At 41.3% G+C, this 15,210-nt stretch overlaps 1 protein-coding gene across 10 annotated transcripts in view; it reads left to right on the top strand.

Moving 5' to 3' along the window:
* PTK2 (protein tyrosine kinase 2) overlaps positions 1–15,210 on the top strand; it is a 773,150-nt gene that overhangs the window by 627,720 nt on the left and 130,220 nt on the right. For all 10 annotated transcript variants that reach the window (XM_053715391.1, XM_053715387.1, XM_053715388.1 and 7 more), the window contains one exon: positions 4,944–5,033. In XM_053715391.1, the coding sequence (XP_053571366.1) occupies positions 4,944–5,033 (90 nt within the window). The remainder of the gene's footprint in view (positions 1–4,943; positions 5,034–15,210) is intronic.

Raw genomic sequence — 15,210 nt, 5'->3', positions numbered from 1 at the left:
ACACTTTTCAGCACTAGATGGCAGCAATGTCTTCCCTATGTATACAATTATTAAAATATTGGTTTTTGTATTATTGCAAAACGGCTGCCATATATTGAGTCAGACGTGCAAGCTACCTTCTCAAGAGAAGAAATAAACTGGGTGAGAGTATGGGACAGCATTTTACAAGAGAGCAACAAATACAAAAGGACAGGTTCAAGAATGTTATAGGTTGTGTAAACACTGCTGCTATCTAGTGCTTAACAGCATTCTTGCATGATACCTACCTAGGTATTCTCTTCAGCAAAGGATACTGCAAATTGGAAAACTTTTTTTTTTTTTTTTTAGTTGTACATTCTATATGAACCATGTCCCTTTAAATTACAGGGAAAGAGGGCAAAATAATGAATGAAATAATTTTGCAAATGTTTATTCTCTACATGTGAATACACATTTTATATTACTGTTCTTTTATATGTGATTTTTGTTTAATATTAATTAAGCTCTAAATGTGGCATTTCTAATTTATACCTGTGTCTGTGGGACATTCTCCTTTTGAGAATGAAGTCCTGCTGTACCTATTTCTTCTCTTTGTCCTGATTTACAGGTGGGAAACTTACGGTGACCCAAACCATACCCTGGTATTCTACACCCCTACATCTACATTCTACACCCCTGCCCTGCCTGTTCTCTTGTTTTAAACAGACAAGTGATTGTGCAAATATTTGTTTAATCCTGTTACAACATTTCTTTTTAAATGGTTTATAATGCTCATGAATCTATTGACGCTTCACTGTCCATTTTGATTAGTATTTGATTATAATTTGGTTGTATTCCTTATTAATAAATATTTTTTCTTTCATGTAAATGGCAAGAGTCCATGAGCTAGTGACGTATGGGATATACATATCAGGAGGAGGCAAAGTTTCCCAAACCTCAAAATGCCTATAAATACACCTCCCACCACACACATACTTCAGTTTTACAAACTTTGCCTCCTATGGAGGTGGTGAAGCAAGTTTGTGCTTGATTTTTATGTTTTCTTCTATGATAAGCGCTTCTAAGAATTCTGAAGCCCAATTCCTCTCAGAGTACAGTGTTTGTCAGAGGGACGTGAAGAGAGTATTGCCTATTGATTTTTATGGTTTCACTCATGGGAAATCTTTTCAAGGGTTCTCTGTTATCGGTCGAAGGCATTCATCTCCTACCTCCCTTTTCAGATTGACGATATACTCTTATACCATTACCTCTGCTGGTAGTTTTCAGTACTGGTTTGGCTGTCTGCTATATGTGGATGGGTGTCTTCGTTAAGTATGATTCATTATTTAAGACACTCTCAGCTATGTTTGGCGCTTTATGTATTAATGTAAAGTTTTAAATATATGTATTTACTTTTATTTGCCATGAGTCAGGTCTATGTGTATTTCCCTTTGCAGTCTAACAGTTTCAGTATGAGAATCAGGTTTTAGGAAGTTATTTTAAAAAAAAATGTACCCGGGGTTTAGTCTTTTTTTCCAATTTGACTTGTTTTTTCCTTAAATTTTGCGGGCAAATCTAGGTTCGCGAGGGCGCAAAATGCTGTTACTTATTGCGTCATTTTTGGCACAAATTTTTTTTGCCGCAAACTTGCGTCTATAGTGTCTCAAGTTTCGTCATTTCCTGCGTCTTTATTGACGTTAGTTTGTTTGGTGCGAATTCACGCATTTTATGGCGCGAGTTGCATTATTTCCGGATGTTGTTTGGCGGCAAAAATTTTTCACTGTTGTAAGCAAGCTGAGATTATATCTCCGGCTATATTATGTAACAGTTGTCATGATAAGCTTTTGCACGCCGATAATGTTTCTATTAGTACTAGTACAGCACCTGTTGTTCCCTCAGCATCTAATGTACATGATATCCCTGTTGATATGAAAAATTATATTGCTGATGCTGAAGGCTGTGTCTGCTATTCCACCTTCTAATAAACATAAAAGGTATTAATATCATTCTGGCTATATTCTCAGGCCTGCCATTTCTATGCCTGATGTTGCAGCTGCATCAACTTTTTGGTTGGATAGCTTAGCACATCAGGAAACAGATCCTGATTTGTCTAGCATTGTTTGTTTGCGTAAACATGCTAATCATTTTATCTGTGATGCTATTTTTGATATCATCAATATTAATGTTAAATCTATTTCTTTAGCTATTCTGGCTAGAAGAGCTTTTTGGCTTAAATCATGGAATGTGGACATGGTATCTAAATCTAGATTATTATCTCTATCTTTCCAGGGTAATAATTTGTTTGGTTCTTAGTTGGACTTTATTATTTCCACTATCCCTGGGGGGAAGGGAGTTTTTTTTTTGCCCCAAGATAAAAAGTTTAAGGGTAAATCCAAAGCTTGTAATCAGTTTCATTCCTTTCGTCAGAATAGAGAAGAGAAAACCACTCCTTCCCCTAAGGACTCTGGCTCCAATTGGAAGCCATCTTCAAGTTGGAATAAATCCAAGCCTTATAAGAAGCCAAAGCCTGCCCCCAAGACTGAATGAAGGTGTGGCCCTCAATCTAGTTTAACTGGTGGAGGGCAGATTGAAATTATTCAGAATCAGTTGATTCAGAGCATTGTTTCTCAAGGGTATCGAAAAGGTTTCATATCCCAGGTGTAGACAACTGGTAAGCGGATTATCTCAGCCGTCAGACTTTGCATCCGGGGGAGTGGTCTCTCCATCCAGATGTGTTTTTTCAGATTGTACAGATGTGGGTCTTCCAGAAATAGATCTGATGACTTTCCATCTAAACAGGAAACTTCCCAGATACCTTTCTAGGTCCAGGTATTCTCAGCCGGAGATGGTGGATGCGTTAGCAGTTCCTTGGTCTTACCAACTTGCTTATATTTTTCCGCCTCTAGTTCTTCTTCCAAGGGTGATCTCCAAGATCATAATGGAACAATCACATGTCTTTCTGATAGCACCAGCATGGCCTCATAGAGGTTTTTTTATGCAGATCTTGTCCGGATGTCCAGTTGCCAACCTTGGTAACTTCCTTTAAGGCCAGACCTTCTGTCTCAAGGGCCGTTTTTCCATCAGGATATCAAATCACTAAATTTGAAGGTATGGAAATTGAACGTTTAGTGCTTAGTCATAGAGGTTTCTCTGACTCAGTAATCAATACTATGTTGCAGGCTCGTAAGTCTGTTTCAAGGAAGATTTATTATCGGGTTTGGAAAACCTATATTTCATGGTGTTCTTCTCATAATTTTTTTTGGCATTCTTTTTGAATTCCTAGAATTTTACAGTTTCTTCAGGACGGTTTGGATAAAGGTTTGTCTGCAAGTACTTTGAAGGGACAAATCTCTGCTCTTTCTGTTTTATTTTATAGAAAGATTGCTAAACTTCCTGTTATTCACTGTTTTGTTCAGGCTTTGGTCCGTATCAAGCCTGTTATTAAGTCTCTCCTCCATGGAGTCTTAATTTGGTTTTGAAGGTTTTGCAGACTCCTCCTTTTGAGCCTATGCATTCTTTGGATATTAAACTACTTTCTTGAAAAGTATTGCTCCTTTTGGCTATCTCTTCTGCTAGAAGAGTTTCTGAATTGTTTGCTCTCTCTTGTGAATCTCCTTTTTTTATTTTTTATCAGGATAAAGCTGTTTTGCGGACTTTGTTTAAATTTCTTCCTAAGGTTGTGAATTCTAACAACATTAGTAGGGAAATTGTTGTTCCTTCCTTGTGTCTGAATCCTAAGAATTCACTTGAATAATCGTTACACTCTTTGGATGTGGTAAGGGCTTTGAAATACTATGTTGAGGCTACTAAGGATTTCAGGAAGACTTCTAGTCTATTTGTTGTCTTTTCCGGTTCTAGGAAAGGTCAGAAAGCCTCTGCCATTTCTTTGGCATCTTGGTTAAAGCTTTTGATTCACAAGGCTTATTTGGAGGCGGGACAGTCTCCGCCTCAGAGAATTACAGCTCATTCTACTAGATTGGTTGCCACTTCTTGGGCTTTTAAGAATGAAGCTTTAGTTGATCAGATTTGCAAAGCAGGAACTTCTTATTTGCATACATTTACTAAATTTTACCATTTCAATGTATTTGCTTCTTCTGAAGCAGTCTTTGGTAGAAAAGTTATTCAGGCAACTGTCTCAGTTTGATTCTTCTGTTTTTATGAAGAAATTATTTTTTTGGATTTAATTTCTCAGCGGAAATAGCTGTTTTTATTTTATCCCTCTCTAGTGACTCTGTTAACTTCCACGTCTTGGGTATTTTATCCCATATGTCACTAAGTCATGGACTCTTGCCATTTACATGAAAGAATACATAATTTATGTAAGAACTTACCTGATAAATTAATTTCTTTCATAATGGCAAGAGTCCATGAGGCCCACCCTGTTTTTGGTAGTTATATTTTTTTGTATAAAAGAACAATATTATTTTCCAGTTCCTCTTTTTTGTACACTTTTTTACTCCTTTTTACACCTCACTACTTGGCTATTCGTTAAACTGAAGTATGTGTGTGGTGGGAGGTGTATTTATAGGCATTTTGAGGTTTTGGAAAATTTGCCCCCTCATGGTAGGTATGTATATCCCACATGTTACTAGCTCATGGACTCTTGCCATTATGAAAGAAATTAATTTATCAGGTAAGTTCTTACATAAATTATGTTATTCAGAGTTGTACAATCAGAATAATAAATACACAGACCTTCTTAAAACAGCACGTTAACGTTACAGTGTAAAGGAACCTAAAACCCAAATTCATGTTTGCTTATTTTTTTAACAACCATTTTTCCATGCAATGAAATGTTTGTAGGCTACTTACTAATGAATTCAGTCAGGATGCAGAAAATGTTTTCTAGCAGGACAAACAAGAATCAGAAGGGTTTTCAAGGAAGACAGGCTGGGGTTATGGACATATAATACAAGTGATTAAAAGAGCCCATATTGATTAGTGGGAATCATAAGCAATGCTGATATAATCTTCTCTTCCTGCAGCTTCCAAAGGTAAATTACCTATAAAATGGATGGCCCCAGAGTCCATTAACTTCAGACGTTTTACCTCAGCTAGTGATGTTTGGATGTTTGGTAAGTACTTTGTGTTTAAGTGCATCTCTCGGTCTACTGAAGTAGTCACGGGCTTTTAATGAGATCTTTTAGCATCGTGTAGGATTGTTTTTGTGGTCTAGTGCTGCCATTGCTTTTACACTAGGAAATAATCACGGCCAAACTGATGCTTCTCGTTTTCTGTTAGTCTTATGTAGAACTGCTTTGTGAGTTAGCCGAGCCTGACCGCAGTTAGCTGATCTCAGATTTATAGTGTAAATCATAACCATCAAATAAAAGCTACTTTTACAGTAATCACTTGGTGCCTGATTTCCTTTGGACTAACACAGCTAACAAATCCTAGAGCTTTCCTTCACATAGCTGCGTGATTTGTTGGCTTGGTGGCAGAAGAAATCTACCCATACTAGAAATTTTCTCCTATTTTTAAAAATGGAGTTAAGCTAAAAAACAGGAAACTAGATGGATAGAGGGATATGTGCACACACTCACATACTATATGGCCAAAAGTATGTGGACACCCCTACAAATTATTGAGTTAAATGGACAGTCAAATCCAAAAAAAACTTTCATGATTTAAATATGGCATGTCATTTTTAACATCTTTCCAATCTACTTTTATCACCAATTTTGCTTTGTTCATTTGGTATTCTTAGTTGAAAGCTAAACCTACGAGGTTCATATGCTAATTTCTTAGACCTTGAAGGCCACCTCTAATCTGAAAGCATTTTGACAGTTTTTCACCACTAGAGGGAGTTTGTTCATGTGTTTCATGTAGATAACATTGAGCTCACGCACGTGAAGCTCCTAGGAGTGAGCACTGATTGGCTAAAATACAAGTCTGACAAAAGAACTGAAATAAGGGGGCAGTTTGCAGAGTCTTAGATACAAGGTAATCACAGAGGTAAAATGTGAATTATTATAACAGTGTTGGTTATGCAAAATGGGTAATAAAGGGATTATCTATCTTTTTAAACAACAAAAATTCTGGTGTTGACTGTCCCTTTAAGGTGTTTCTGCCTCACCCATAGCTAACAAGTGCTTAAAACCCAGCACATAGCCATGAAATTGCCATAGAAAAGCATTGGCACTGTAGTGGGACGTACTAGAAAGCTCAGTGACTTTAAATGTGGCATTACCATAGGAGGCCTTTTTCTTCCACAAGTCACACAGCACAAGAACTGTGCTTCAGGAGCTTTATTAAAGGGACAGTCAAGTCCAAAAAAACTTTCATGTTTTAAATAGGGCATGCAATTTTAAACAACTTTCCAATTTACTTTTATCACCAATTTTGCTTTGTTCTCTTGGTATTCTTAGTTGAAAGCTAAAACTAGGAGGTTCATATGCTAATTTCTTAGACCTTGAAGACTGCCTCTAATCTGAATACATTTTGACCACTAGAGGGCATTAGTTCACATGTTTCATATAGATAACATTGAGCTCATGCACGTAAAGTGACCTAGGACTGAGCACTGATTGGCTAAACCGCATGTCTGTCAAAAGAACTGAAATAAGGGGGCAGTCAGCATAAGCTTAGATACAATGTTATCACAGAGGTAAAACATGTATTATTATAAATGTGTTGGTTATGCAAAACTGGGGAATGGGTAATAAAGGGATTATCTTTCTTTTTAAACAACAAAAGTTCTGGTGTTGACTGTCCCTTTAAATGGTTTTCCATGGCCTAGAAGCTGTTCTTCCGAATGCAAAAGAATGCGGCCGCTTGCAGCATTCGTCTCTTTTTGGAGCTAGATTTCTTCTTGTGAAATTGCAACACATTAAGAACTGTGCAAATCCAGATCTTACTGTGTTTCACTTTCACAATAAGAAATCCAGCCCCGAAAAGAGGTGAACGCTGCAAGCAGCTGCCGCCTTCTGCATTCGGAAACGTCCGAAACCTCTGATTGCACTTAGCTAATAATGTGTAATGTACATTCAGTACAGGCTGTGCCGCTGAATATCTCTTTACTCTTGTCCTACTCATGAGAGCTGTGTGACCTCTCTCTGTCAGTAGCGAATATCTGACGTCACCTCTGCACTTACCTAATAATGTGTAATGTACATTCAGTACAGGCTGAGCCGCTGAATATCTCTACTCTTGTCCTACTCATGAGAGCTGTGTGACCTCTCTCTGTCAGTAGCGGATATCTGACGTCACCTCTGCACTTAGCTAATAATGTGTAATGTACAGGCTGAGCCGCTGAATATCTCTTTACTCTTGTCCTACTCATGAGAGCTGTGTGACCTCTCTCTGTCAGTAGCGGATATCTGATGTCACCTCTGCACTTAGCTAATAATGTGTAATGTACATTCAGTACAGGCTGAGCCGCTGAATATCTCTTTACTCTTGTCCTACTCATGAGAGCTGTGTGACCTCTCTCTGTCAGTAGCGGATATCTGACGTCACCTCTGCACTTAGCTAATAATGTGTAATGTACATTCAGTACAGGCTGAGCCGCTGAATATCTCTTTACTCTTGTCCTACTCATGAGAGCTGTGTGACCTCTCTCTGTCAGTAGCGGATATCTGACGTCACCTCTGCACTTAGCTAATAATGTGTAATGTACATTCAGTACAGGCTGAGCCGCTGAATATCTCTTTACTCTTGTCCTACTCATGAGAGCTGTGTGACCTCTCTCTGTCAGTAGCGAATATCTGACGTCACCTCTGCACTTAGCTAATAATGTGTAATGTACATTCAGTACAGGCTGAGCCGCTGAATATCTCTTTACTCTTGTCCTACTCATGAGAGCTGTGTGACCTCTCTGTGTCAGTAGCGGATATCTGACGTCACCTCTGCACTTAGCTAATAATGTGTAATGTACATTCAGTACAGGCTGAGCCGCTGAATATCTCTTTACTCTTGTCCTACTCATGAGAGCTGTGTGACCTCTCTCTGTCAGTAGCGGATATCTGACGTCACCTCTGCACTTAGCTAATAATGTGTAATGTGCATTCAGTACAGGCTGAGCCGCTGAATATCTCTTTACTCTTGTCCTACTCATGAGAGCTGTGTGACCTCTCTCTGTCAGTAGCGAATATCTGACGTCACCTCTGATTGCACTTACCTAATAATGTGTAATGTACATTCAGTACAGGCTGAGCCGCTGAATATCTCTTTACTCTTGTCCTACTCATGAGAGCTGTGTGACCTCTCTCTGTCCGTAGCGAATATCTGACGTCACCTCTGCACTTAGCTAATAATGTGTAATGTACATTCAGTACAGGCTGAGCCGCTGAATATCTCTTTACTCTTGTCCTACTCATGAGAGCTGTGTGACCTCTCTGTCAGTAGCGGATATCTGACGTCACCTCTGATTGCACTTAGCTAATAATGTGTAATGTGCATTCAGTACAGGCTGAGCCGCTGAATATCTCTTTACTCTTGTCCTACTCATGAGAGCTGTGTGACCTCTCTCTGTCCGTAGCGAATATCTGACGTCACCTCTGCACTTAGCTAATAATGTGTAATGTACAGGCTGAGCCGCTGAATATCTCTTTACTCTTGTCCTACTCATGAGAGCTGTGTGACCTCTCTCTGTCAGTAGCGGATATCTGACGTCACCTCTGCACTTAGCTAATAATGTGTAATGTACATTCAGTACAGGCTGAGCCGCTGAATATCTCTTTACTCTTGTCCTACTCATGAGAGCTGTGTGACCTCTCTCTGTCAGTAGCGAATATCTGACGTCTTCTCTGCACTTAGCTAATAATGTGTAATGTACATTCAGTACAGGCTGAGCCGCTGAATATCTCTTTACTCTTGTCCTACTCATGAGAGCTGTGTGACCTCTCTGTGTCCGTAGCGAATATCTGACGTCACCTCTGCACTTACCTAATAATGTGTAATGTACATTCAGTACAGGCTGAGCCGCTGAATATCTCTTTACTCTTGTCCTACTCATGAGAGCTGTGTGACCTCTCTCTGTCAGTAGCGGATATCTGACGTCACCTCTGCACTTAGCTAATAATGTGTAATCTACAGGCTGAGCCGCTGAATATCTCTTTACTCTTGTCCTACTCATGAGAGCTGTGTGACCTCTCTCTGTCAGTAGCGGATATCTGACGTCACCTCTGCACTTAGCTAATAATGTGTAATGTACATTCAGTACAGGCTGAGCCGCTGAATATCTCTTTACTCTTGTCCTACTCATGAGAGCTGTGTGACCTCTCTGTCAGTAGCGAATATCTGACGTCACCTCTGCACTTACCTAATAATGTGTAATGTACATTCAGTACAGGCTGAGCCGCTGAATATCTCTTTACTCTTGTCCTACTCATGAGAGCTGTGTGACCTCTCTCTGTCAGTAGCGGATATCTGACGTCACCTCTGCACTTAGCTAATAATGTGTAATGTACAGGCTGAGCCGCTGAATATCTCTTTACTCTTGTCCTACTCATGAGAGCTGTGTGACCTCTCTCTGTCAGTAGCGGATATCTGACGTCACCTCTGCACTTAGCTAATAATGTGTAATGTACATTCAGTACAGGCTGAGCCGCTGAATATCTCTTTACTCTTGTCCTACTCATGAGAGCTGTGTGACCTCTCTCTGTCAGTAGCAAATATCTGACGTCACCTCTGCACTTAGCTAATAATGTGTAATGTACATTCAGTACAGGCTGAGCCGCTGAATATCTCTCTACACTTGTCCTACTCATGAGAGCTGTGTGACCTCTCTCTGTCAGTAGCGAATATCTGACGTCAACTCTGCACTTAGCTAATAATGTGTAATGTACAGGCTGAGCCGCTGAATATCTCTTTACTCTTGTCCTACTCATGAGAGCTGTGTGACCTCTCTCTGTCAGTAGCGAATATCTGACGTCACCTCTGCACTTAGCTAATAATGTGTAATGTACAGGCTGAGCCGCTGAATATCTCTTTACTCTTGTCCTACTCATGAGAGCTGTGTGACCTCTCTCTGTCAGTAGCGGATATCTGACGTCACCTCTGCACTTAGCTAATAATGTGTAATGTACATTCAGTACAGGCTGAGCCGCTGAATATCTCTTTACTCTTGTCCTACTCATGAGAGCTGTGTGACCTCTCTGTCAGTAGCGAATATCTGACGTCACCTCTGCACTTACCTAATAATGTGTAATGTACATTCAGTACAGGCTGAGCCGCTGAATATCTCTTTACTCTTGTCCTACTCATGAGAGCTGTGTGACCTCTCTGTCAGTAGCGAATATCTGACGTCACCTCTGCACTTAGCTAATAATGTGTAATGTACATTCAGTACAGGCTGAGCCGCTGAATATCTCTTTACTCTTGTCCTACTCATGAGAGCTGTGTGACCTCTCTCTGTCAGTAGCGGATATCTGACGTCACCTCTGCACTTAGCTAATAATGTGTAATGTACAGGCTGAGCCGCTGAATATCTCTTTACTCTTGTCCTACTCATGAGAGCTGTGTGACCTCTCTCTGTCAGTAGCGGATATCTGACGTCACCTCTGCACTTAGCTAATAATGTGTAATGTACATTCAGTACAGGCTGAGCCGCTGAATATCTCTTTACTCTTGTCCTACTCATGAGAGCTGTGTGACCTCTCTCTGTCAGTAGCGGATATCTGACGTCACCTTTGATTGCACTCAGCTAATAATGTGTAATGTGCATTCAGTACAGGCTGAGCCGCTGAATATCTCTTTACTCTTGTCCTACTCATGAGAGCTGTGTGACCTCTCTCTGTCCGTAGCGAATATCTGACGTCACCTCTGCACTTACCTAATAATGTGTAATGTACATTCAGTACAGGCTGAGCCGCTGAATATCTCTTTACTCTTGTCCTACTCATGAGAGCTGTGTGACCTCTCTCTGTCAGTAGCGAATATCTGACGTCACCTCTGCACTTAGCTAATAATGTGTAATGTACATTCAGTACAGGCTGAGCCGCTGAATATCTCTTTACTCTTGTCCTACTCATGAGAGCTGTGTGACCTCTCTCTGTCAGTAGCGAATATCTGACGTCACCTCTGCACTTAGCTAATAATGTGTAATGTACATTCAGTACAGGCTGTGCCGCTGAATATCTCTTTACTCTTGTCCTACTCATGAGAGCTGTGTGACCTCTCTCTGTCAGTAGCGAATATCTGACGTCACCTCTGCACTTAGCTAATAATGTGTAATGTACATTCAGTACAGGCTGAGCCGCTGAATATCTCTTTACTCTTGTCCTACTCATGAGAGCTGTGTGACCTCTCTGTGTCCGTAGCGAATATCTGACGTCACCTCTGCACTTACCTAATAATGTGTAATGTACATTCAGTACAGGCTGAGCCGCTGAATATCTCTTTACTCTTGTCCTACTCATGAGAGCTGTGTGACCTCTCTCTGTCAGTAGCGGATATCTGACGTCACCTCTGCACTTAGCTAATAATGTGTAATCTACAGGCTGAGCCGCTGAATATCTCTTTACTCTTGTCCTACTCATGAGAGCTGTGTGACCTCTCTCTGTCAGTAGCGGATATCTGACGTCACCTCTGCACTTAGCTAATAATGTGTAATGTACATTCAGTACAGGCTGAGCCGCTGAATATCTCTTTACTCTTGTCCTACTCATGAGAGCTGTGTGACCTCTCTGTCAGTAGCGAATATCTGACGTCACCTCTGCACTTACCTAATAATGTGTAATGTACATTCAGTACAGGCTGAGCCGCTGAATATCTCTTTACTCTTGTCCTACTCATGAGAGCTGTGTGACCTCTCTCTGTCAGTAGCGGATATCTGACGTCACCTCTGCACTTAGCTAATAATGTGTAATGTACAGGCTGAGCCGCTGAATATCTCTTTACTCTTGTCCTACTCATGAGAGCTGTGTGACCTCTCTCTGTCAGTAGCGGATATCTGACGTCACCTCTGCACTTAGCTAATAATGTGTAATGTACATTCAGTACAGGCTGAGCCGCTGAATATCTCTTTACTCTTGTCCTACTCATGAGAGCTGTGTGACCTCTCTCTGTCAGTAGCGAATATCTGACGTCACCTCTGCACTTACCTAATAATGTGTAATGTACAGGCTGAGCCGCTGAATATCTCTTTACTCTTGTCCTACTCATGAGAGCTGTGTGACCTCTCTCTGTCAGTAGCGAATATCTGACGTCACCTCTGCACTTACCTAATAATGTGTAATGTACATTCAGTACAGGCTGAGCCGCTGAATATCTCTTTACTCTTGTCCTACTCATGAGAGCTGTGTGACCTCTCTCTGTCCGTAGCGAATATCTGACGTCACCTCTGCACTTACCTAATAATGTGTAATGTGCATTCAGTACAGGCTGAGCCGCTGAATATCTCTTTACTCTTGTCCTACTCATGAGAGCTGTGTGACCTCTCTCTGTCAGTAGCGGATATCTGACGTCACCTCTGCACTTAGCTAATAATGTGTAATGTACATTCAGTACAGGCTGAGCCGCTGAATATCTCTTTACTCTTGTCCTACTCATGAGAGCTGTGTGACCTCTCTCTGTCAGTAGCAAATATCTGACGTCACCTCTGCACTTAGCTAATAATGTGTAATGTACATTCAGTACAGGCTGAGCCGCTGAATATCTCTTTACTCTTGTCCTACTCATGAGAGCTGTGTGACCTCTCTCTGTCCGTAGCGAATATCTGACGTCACCTCTGCACTTACCTAATAATGTGTAATGTGCATTCAGTACAGGCTGAGCCGCTGAATATCTCTTTACTCTTGTCCTACTCATGAGAGCTTTGTGACCTCTCTCTGTCAGTAGCGGATATCTGACGTCACCTCTGCACTTAGCTAATAATGTGTAATGTACATTCAGTACAGGCTGAGCCGCTGAATATCTCTTTACTCTTGTCCTACTCATGAGAGCTGTGTGACCTCTCTCTGTCAGTAGCAAATATCTGACGTCACCTCTGCACTTAGCTAATAATGTGTAATGTACATTCAGTACAGGCTGAGCCGCTGAATATCTCTCTACACTTGTCCTACTCATGAGAGCTGTGTAACCTCTCTCTGTCAGTAGCGAATATCTGACGTCACCTCTGCACTTACCTAATAATGTGTAATGTACATTCAGTACAGGCTGAGCCGCTGAATATCTCTTTACTCTTGTCCTACTCATGAGAGCTGTGTGACCTCTCTCTGTCAGTAGCGAATATCTGACGTCACCTCTGCACTTACCTAATAATGTGTAATGTACATTCAGTACAGGCTGAGCCGCTGAATATCTCTTTACTCTTGTCCTACTCATGAGAGCTGTGTGACCTCTCTCTGTCCGTAGCGAATATCTGACGTCACCTCTGCACTTACCTAATAATGTGTAATGTGCATTCAGTACAGGCTGAGCCGCTGAATATCTCTTTACTCTTGTCCTACTCATGAGAGCTGTGTGACCTCTCTCTGTCAGTAGCGGATATCTGACGTCACCTCTGCACTTAGCTAATAATGTGTAATGTACATTCAGTACAGGCTGAGCCGCTGAATATCTCTTTACTCTTGTCCTACTCATGAGAGCTGTGTGACCTCTCTCTGTCAGTAGCAAATATCTGACGTCACCTCTGCACTTAGCTAATAATGTGTAATGTACATTCAGTACAGGCTGAGCCGCTGAATATCTCTTTACTCTTGTCCTACTCATGAGAGCTGTGTGACCTCTCTCTGTCCGTAGCGAATATCTGACGTCACCTCTGCACTTACCTAATAATGTGTAATGTGCATTCAGTACAGGCTGAGCCGCTGAATATCTCTTTACTCTTGTCCTACTCATGAGAGCTGTGTGACCTCTCTCTGTCAGTAGCGGATATCTGACGTCACCTCTGCACTTAGCTAATAATGTGTAATGTACATTCAGTACAGGCTGAGCCGCTGAATATCTCTTTACTCTTGTCCTACTCATGAGAGCTGTGTGACCTCTCTCTGTCAGTAGCAAATATCTGACGTCACCTCTGCACTTAGCTAATAATGTGTAATGTACATTCAGTACAGGCTGAGCCGCTGAATATCTCTCTACACTTGTCCTACTCATGAGAGCTGTGTAACCTCTCTCTGTCAGTAGCGAATATCTGACGTCACCTCTGCACTTACCTAATAATGTGTAATGTACATTCAGTACAGGCTGAGCCGCTGAATATCTCTTTACTCTTGTCCTACTCATGAGAGCTGTGTGACCTCTCTCTGTCAGTAGCGAATATCTGACGTCACCTCTGCACTTAGCTAATAATGTGTAATGTACAGGCTGAGCCGCTGAATATCTCTTTACTCTTGTCCTACTCATGAGAGCTGTGTGACCTCTCTCTGTCAGTAGCGGATATCTGACGTCACCTCTGCACTTAGCTAATAATGTGCAATGTACATTCAGTACAGGCTGAGCCGCTGAATATCTCTTTACTCTTGTCCTACTCATGAGAGCTGTGTGACCTCTCTCTGTCAGTAGCGGATATCTGACGTCACCTCTGATTGCACTCAGCTAATAATGTGTAATGTGCATTCAGTACAGGCTGAGCCGCTGAATATCTCTTTACTCTTGTCCTACTCATGAGAGCTGTGTGACCTCTCTCTGTCCGTAGCGAATATCTGACGTCACCTCTGCACTTACCTAATAATGTGTAATGTACATTCAGTACAGGCTGAGCCGCTGAATATCTCTTTACTCTTGTCCTACTCATGAGAGCTGTGTGACCTCTCTCTGTCAGTAGCGGATATCTGACGTCACCTCTGCACTTAGCTAATAATGTGTAATGTACATTCAGTACAGGCTGAGCCGCTGAATATCTCTTTACTCTTGTCCTACTCATGAGAGCTGTGTGACCTCTCTCTGTCAGTAGCGGATATCTGACGTCACCTCTGCACTTAGCTAATAATGTGTAATGTACATTCAGTACAGGCTGAGCCGCTGAATATCTCTTTACTCTTGTCCTGCTCGTGAGAGCTGTGTGACCTCTCTCTGTCAGTAGCGGATATCTGACGTCACCTCTGCACTTAGCTAATAATGTGTAATGTACAGGCTGAGCAGCTGAATATCTCTTTACTCTTGTCCTACTCATGAGAGCTGTGTGACCTCTCTCTGTCAGTAGCGAATATCTGACGTCACCTCTGCACTTACCTAATAATGTGTAATGTACATTCAGTACAGGCTGAGCCGCTGAATATCTCTTTACTCTTGTCCTACTCATGAGAGCTGTGTGACCTCTCTGTCAGTAGCGAATATCTGACGTCACCTCTGCACTTACCTAATAAT

This window comes from Bombina bombina, chromosome 5 (genome assembly GCF_027579735.1).
Source record: "Bombina bombina isolate aBomBom1 chromosome 5, aBomBom1.pri, whole genome shotgun sequence".
NCBI classification, from domain to species: Eukaryota; Metazoa; Chordata; class Amphibia; order Anura; family Bombinatoridae; genus Bombina; species Bombina bombina.
Note: the sequence above shows the minus strand (reverse complement) of the source record. Positions and strands in the feature narration are given on the sequence as shown.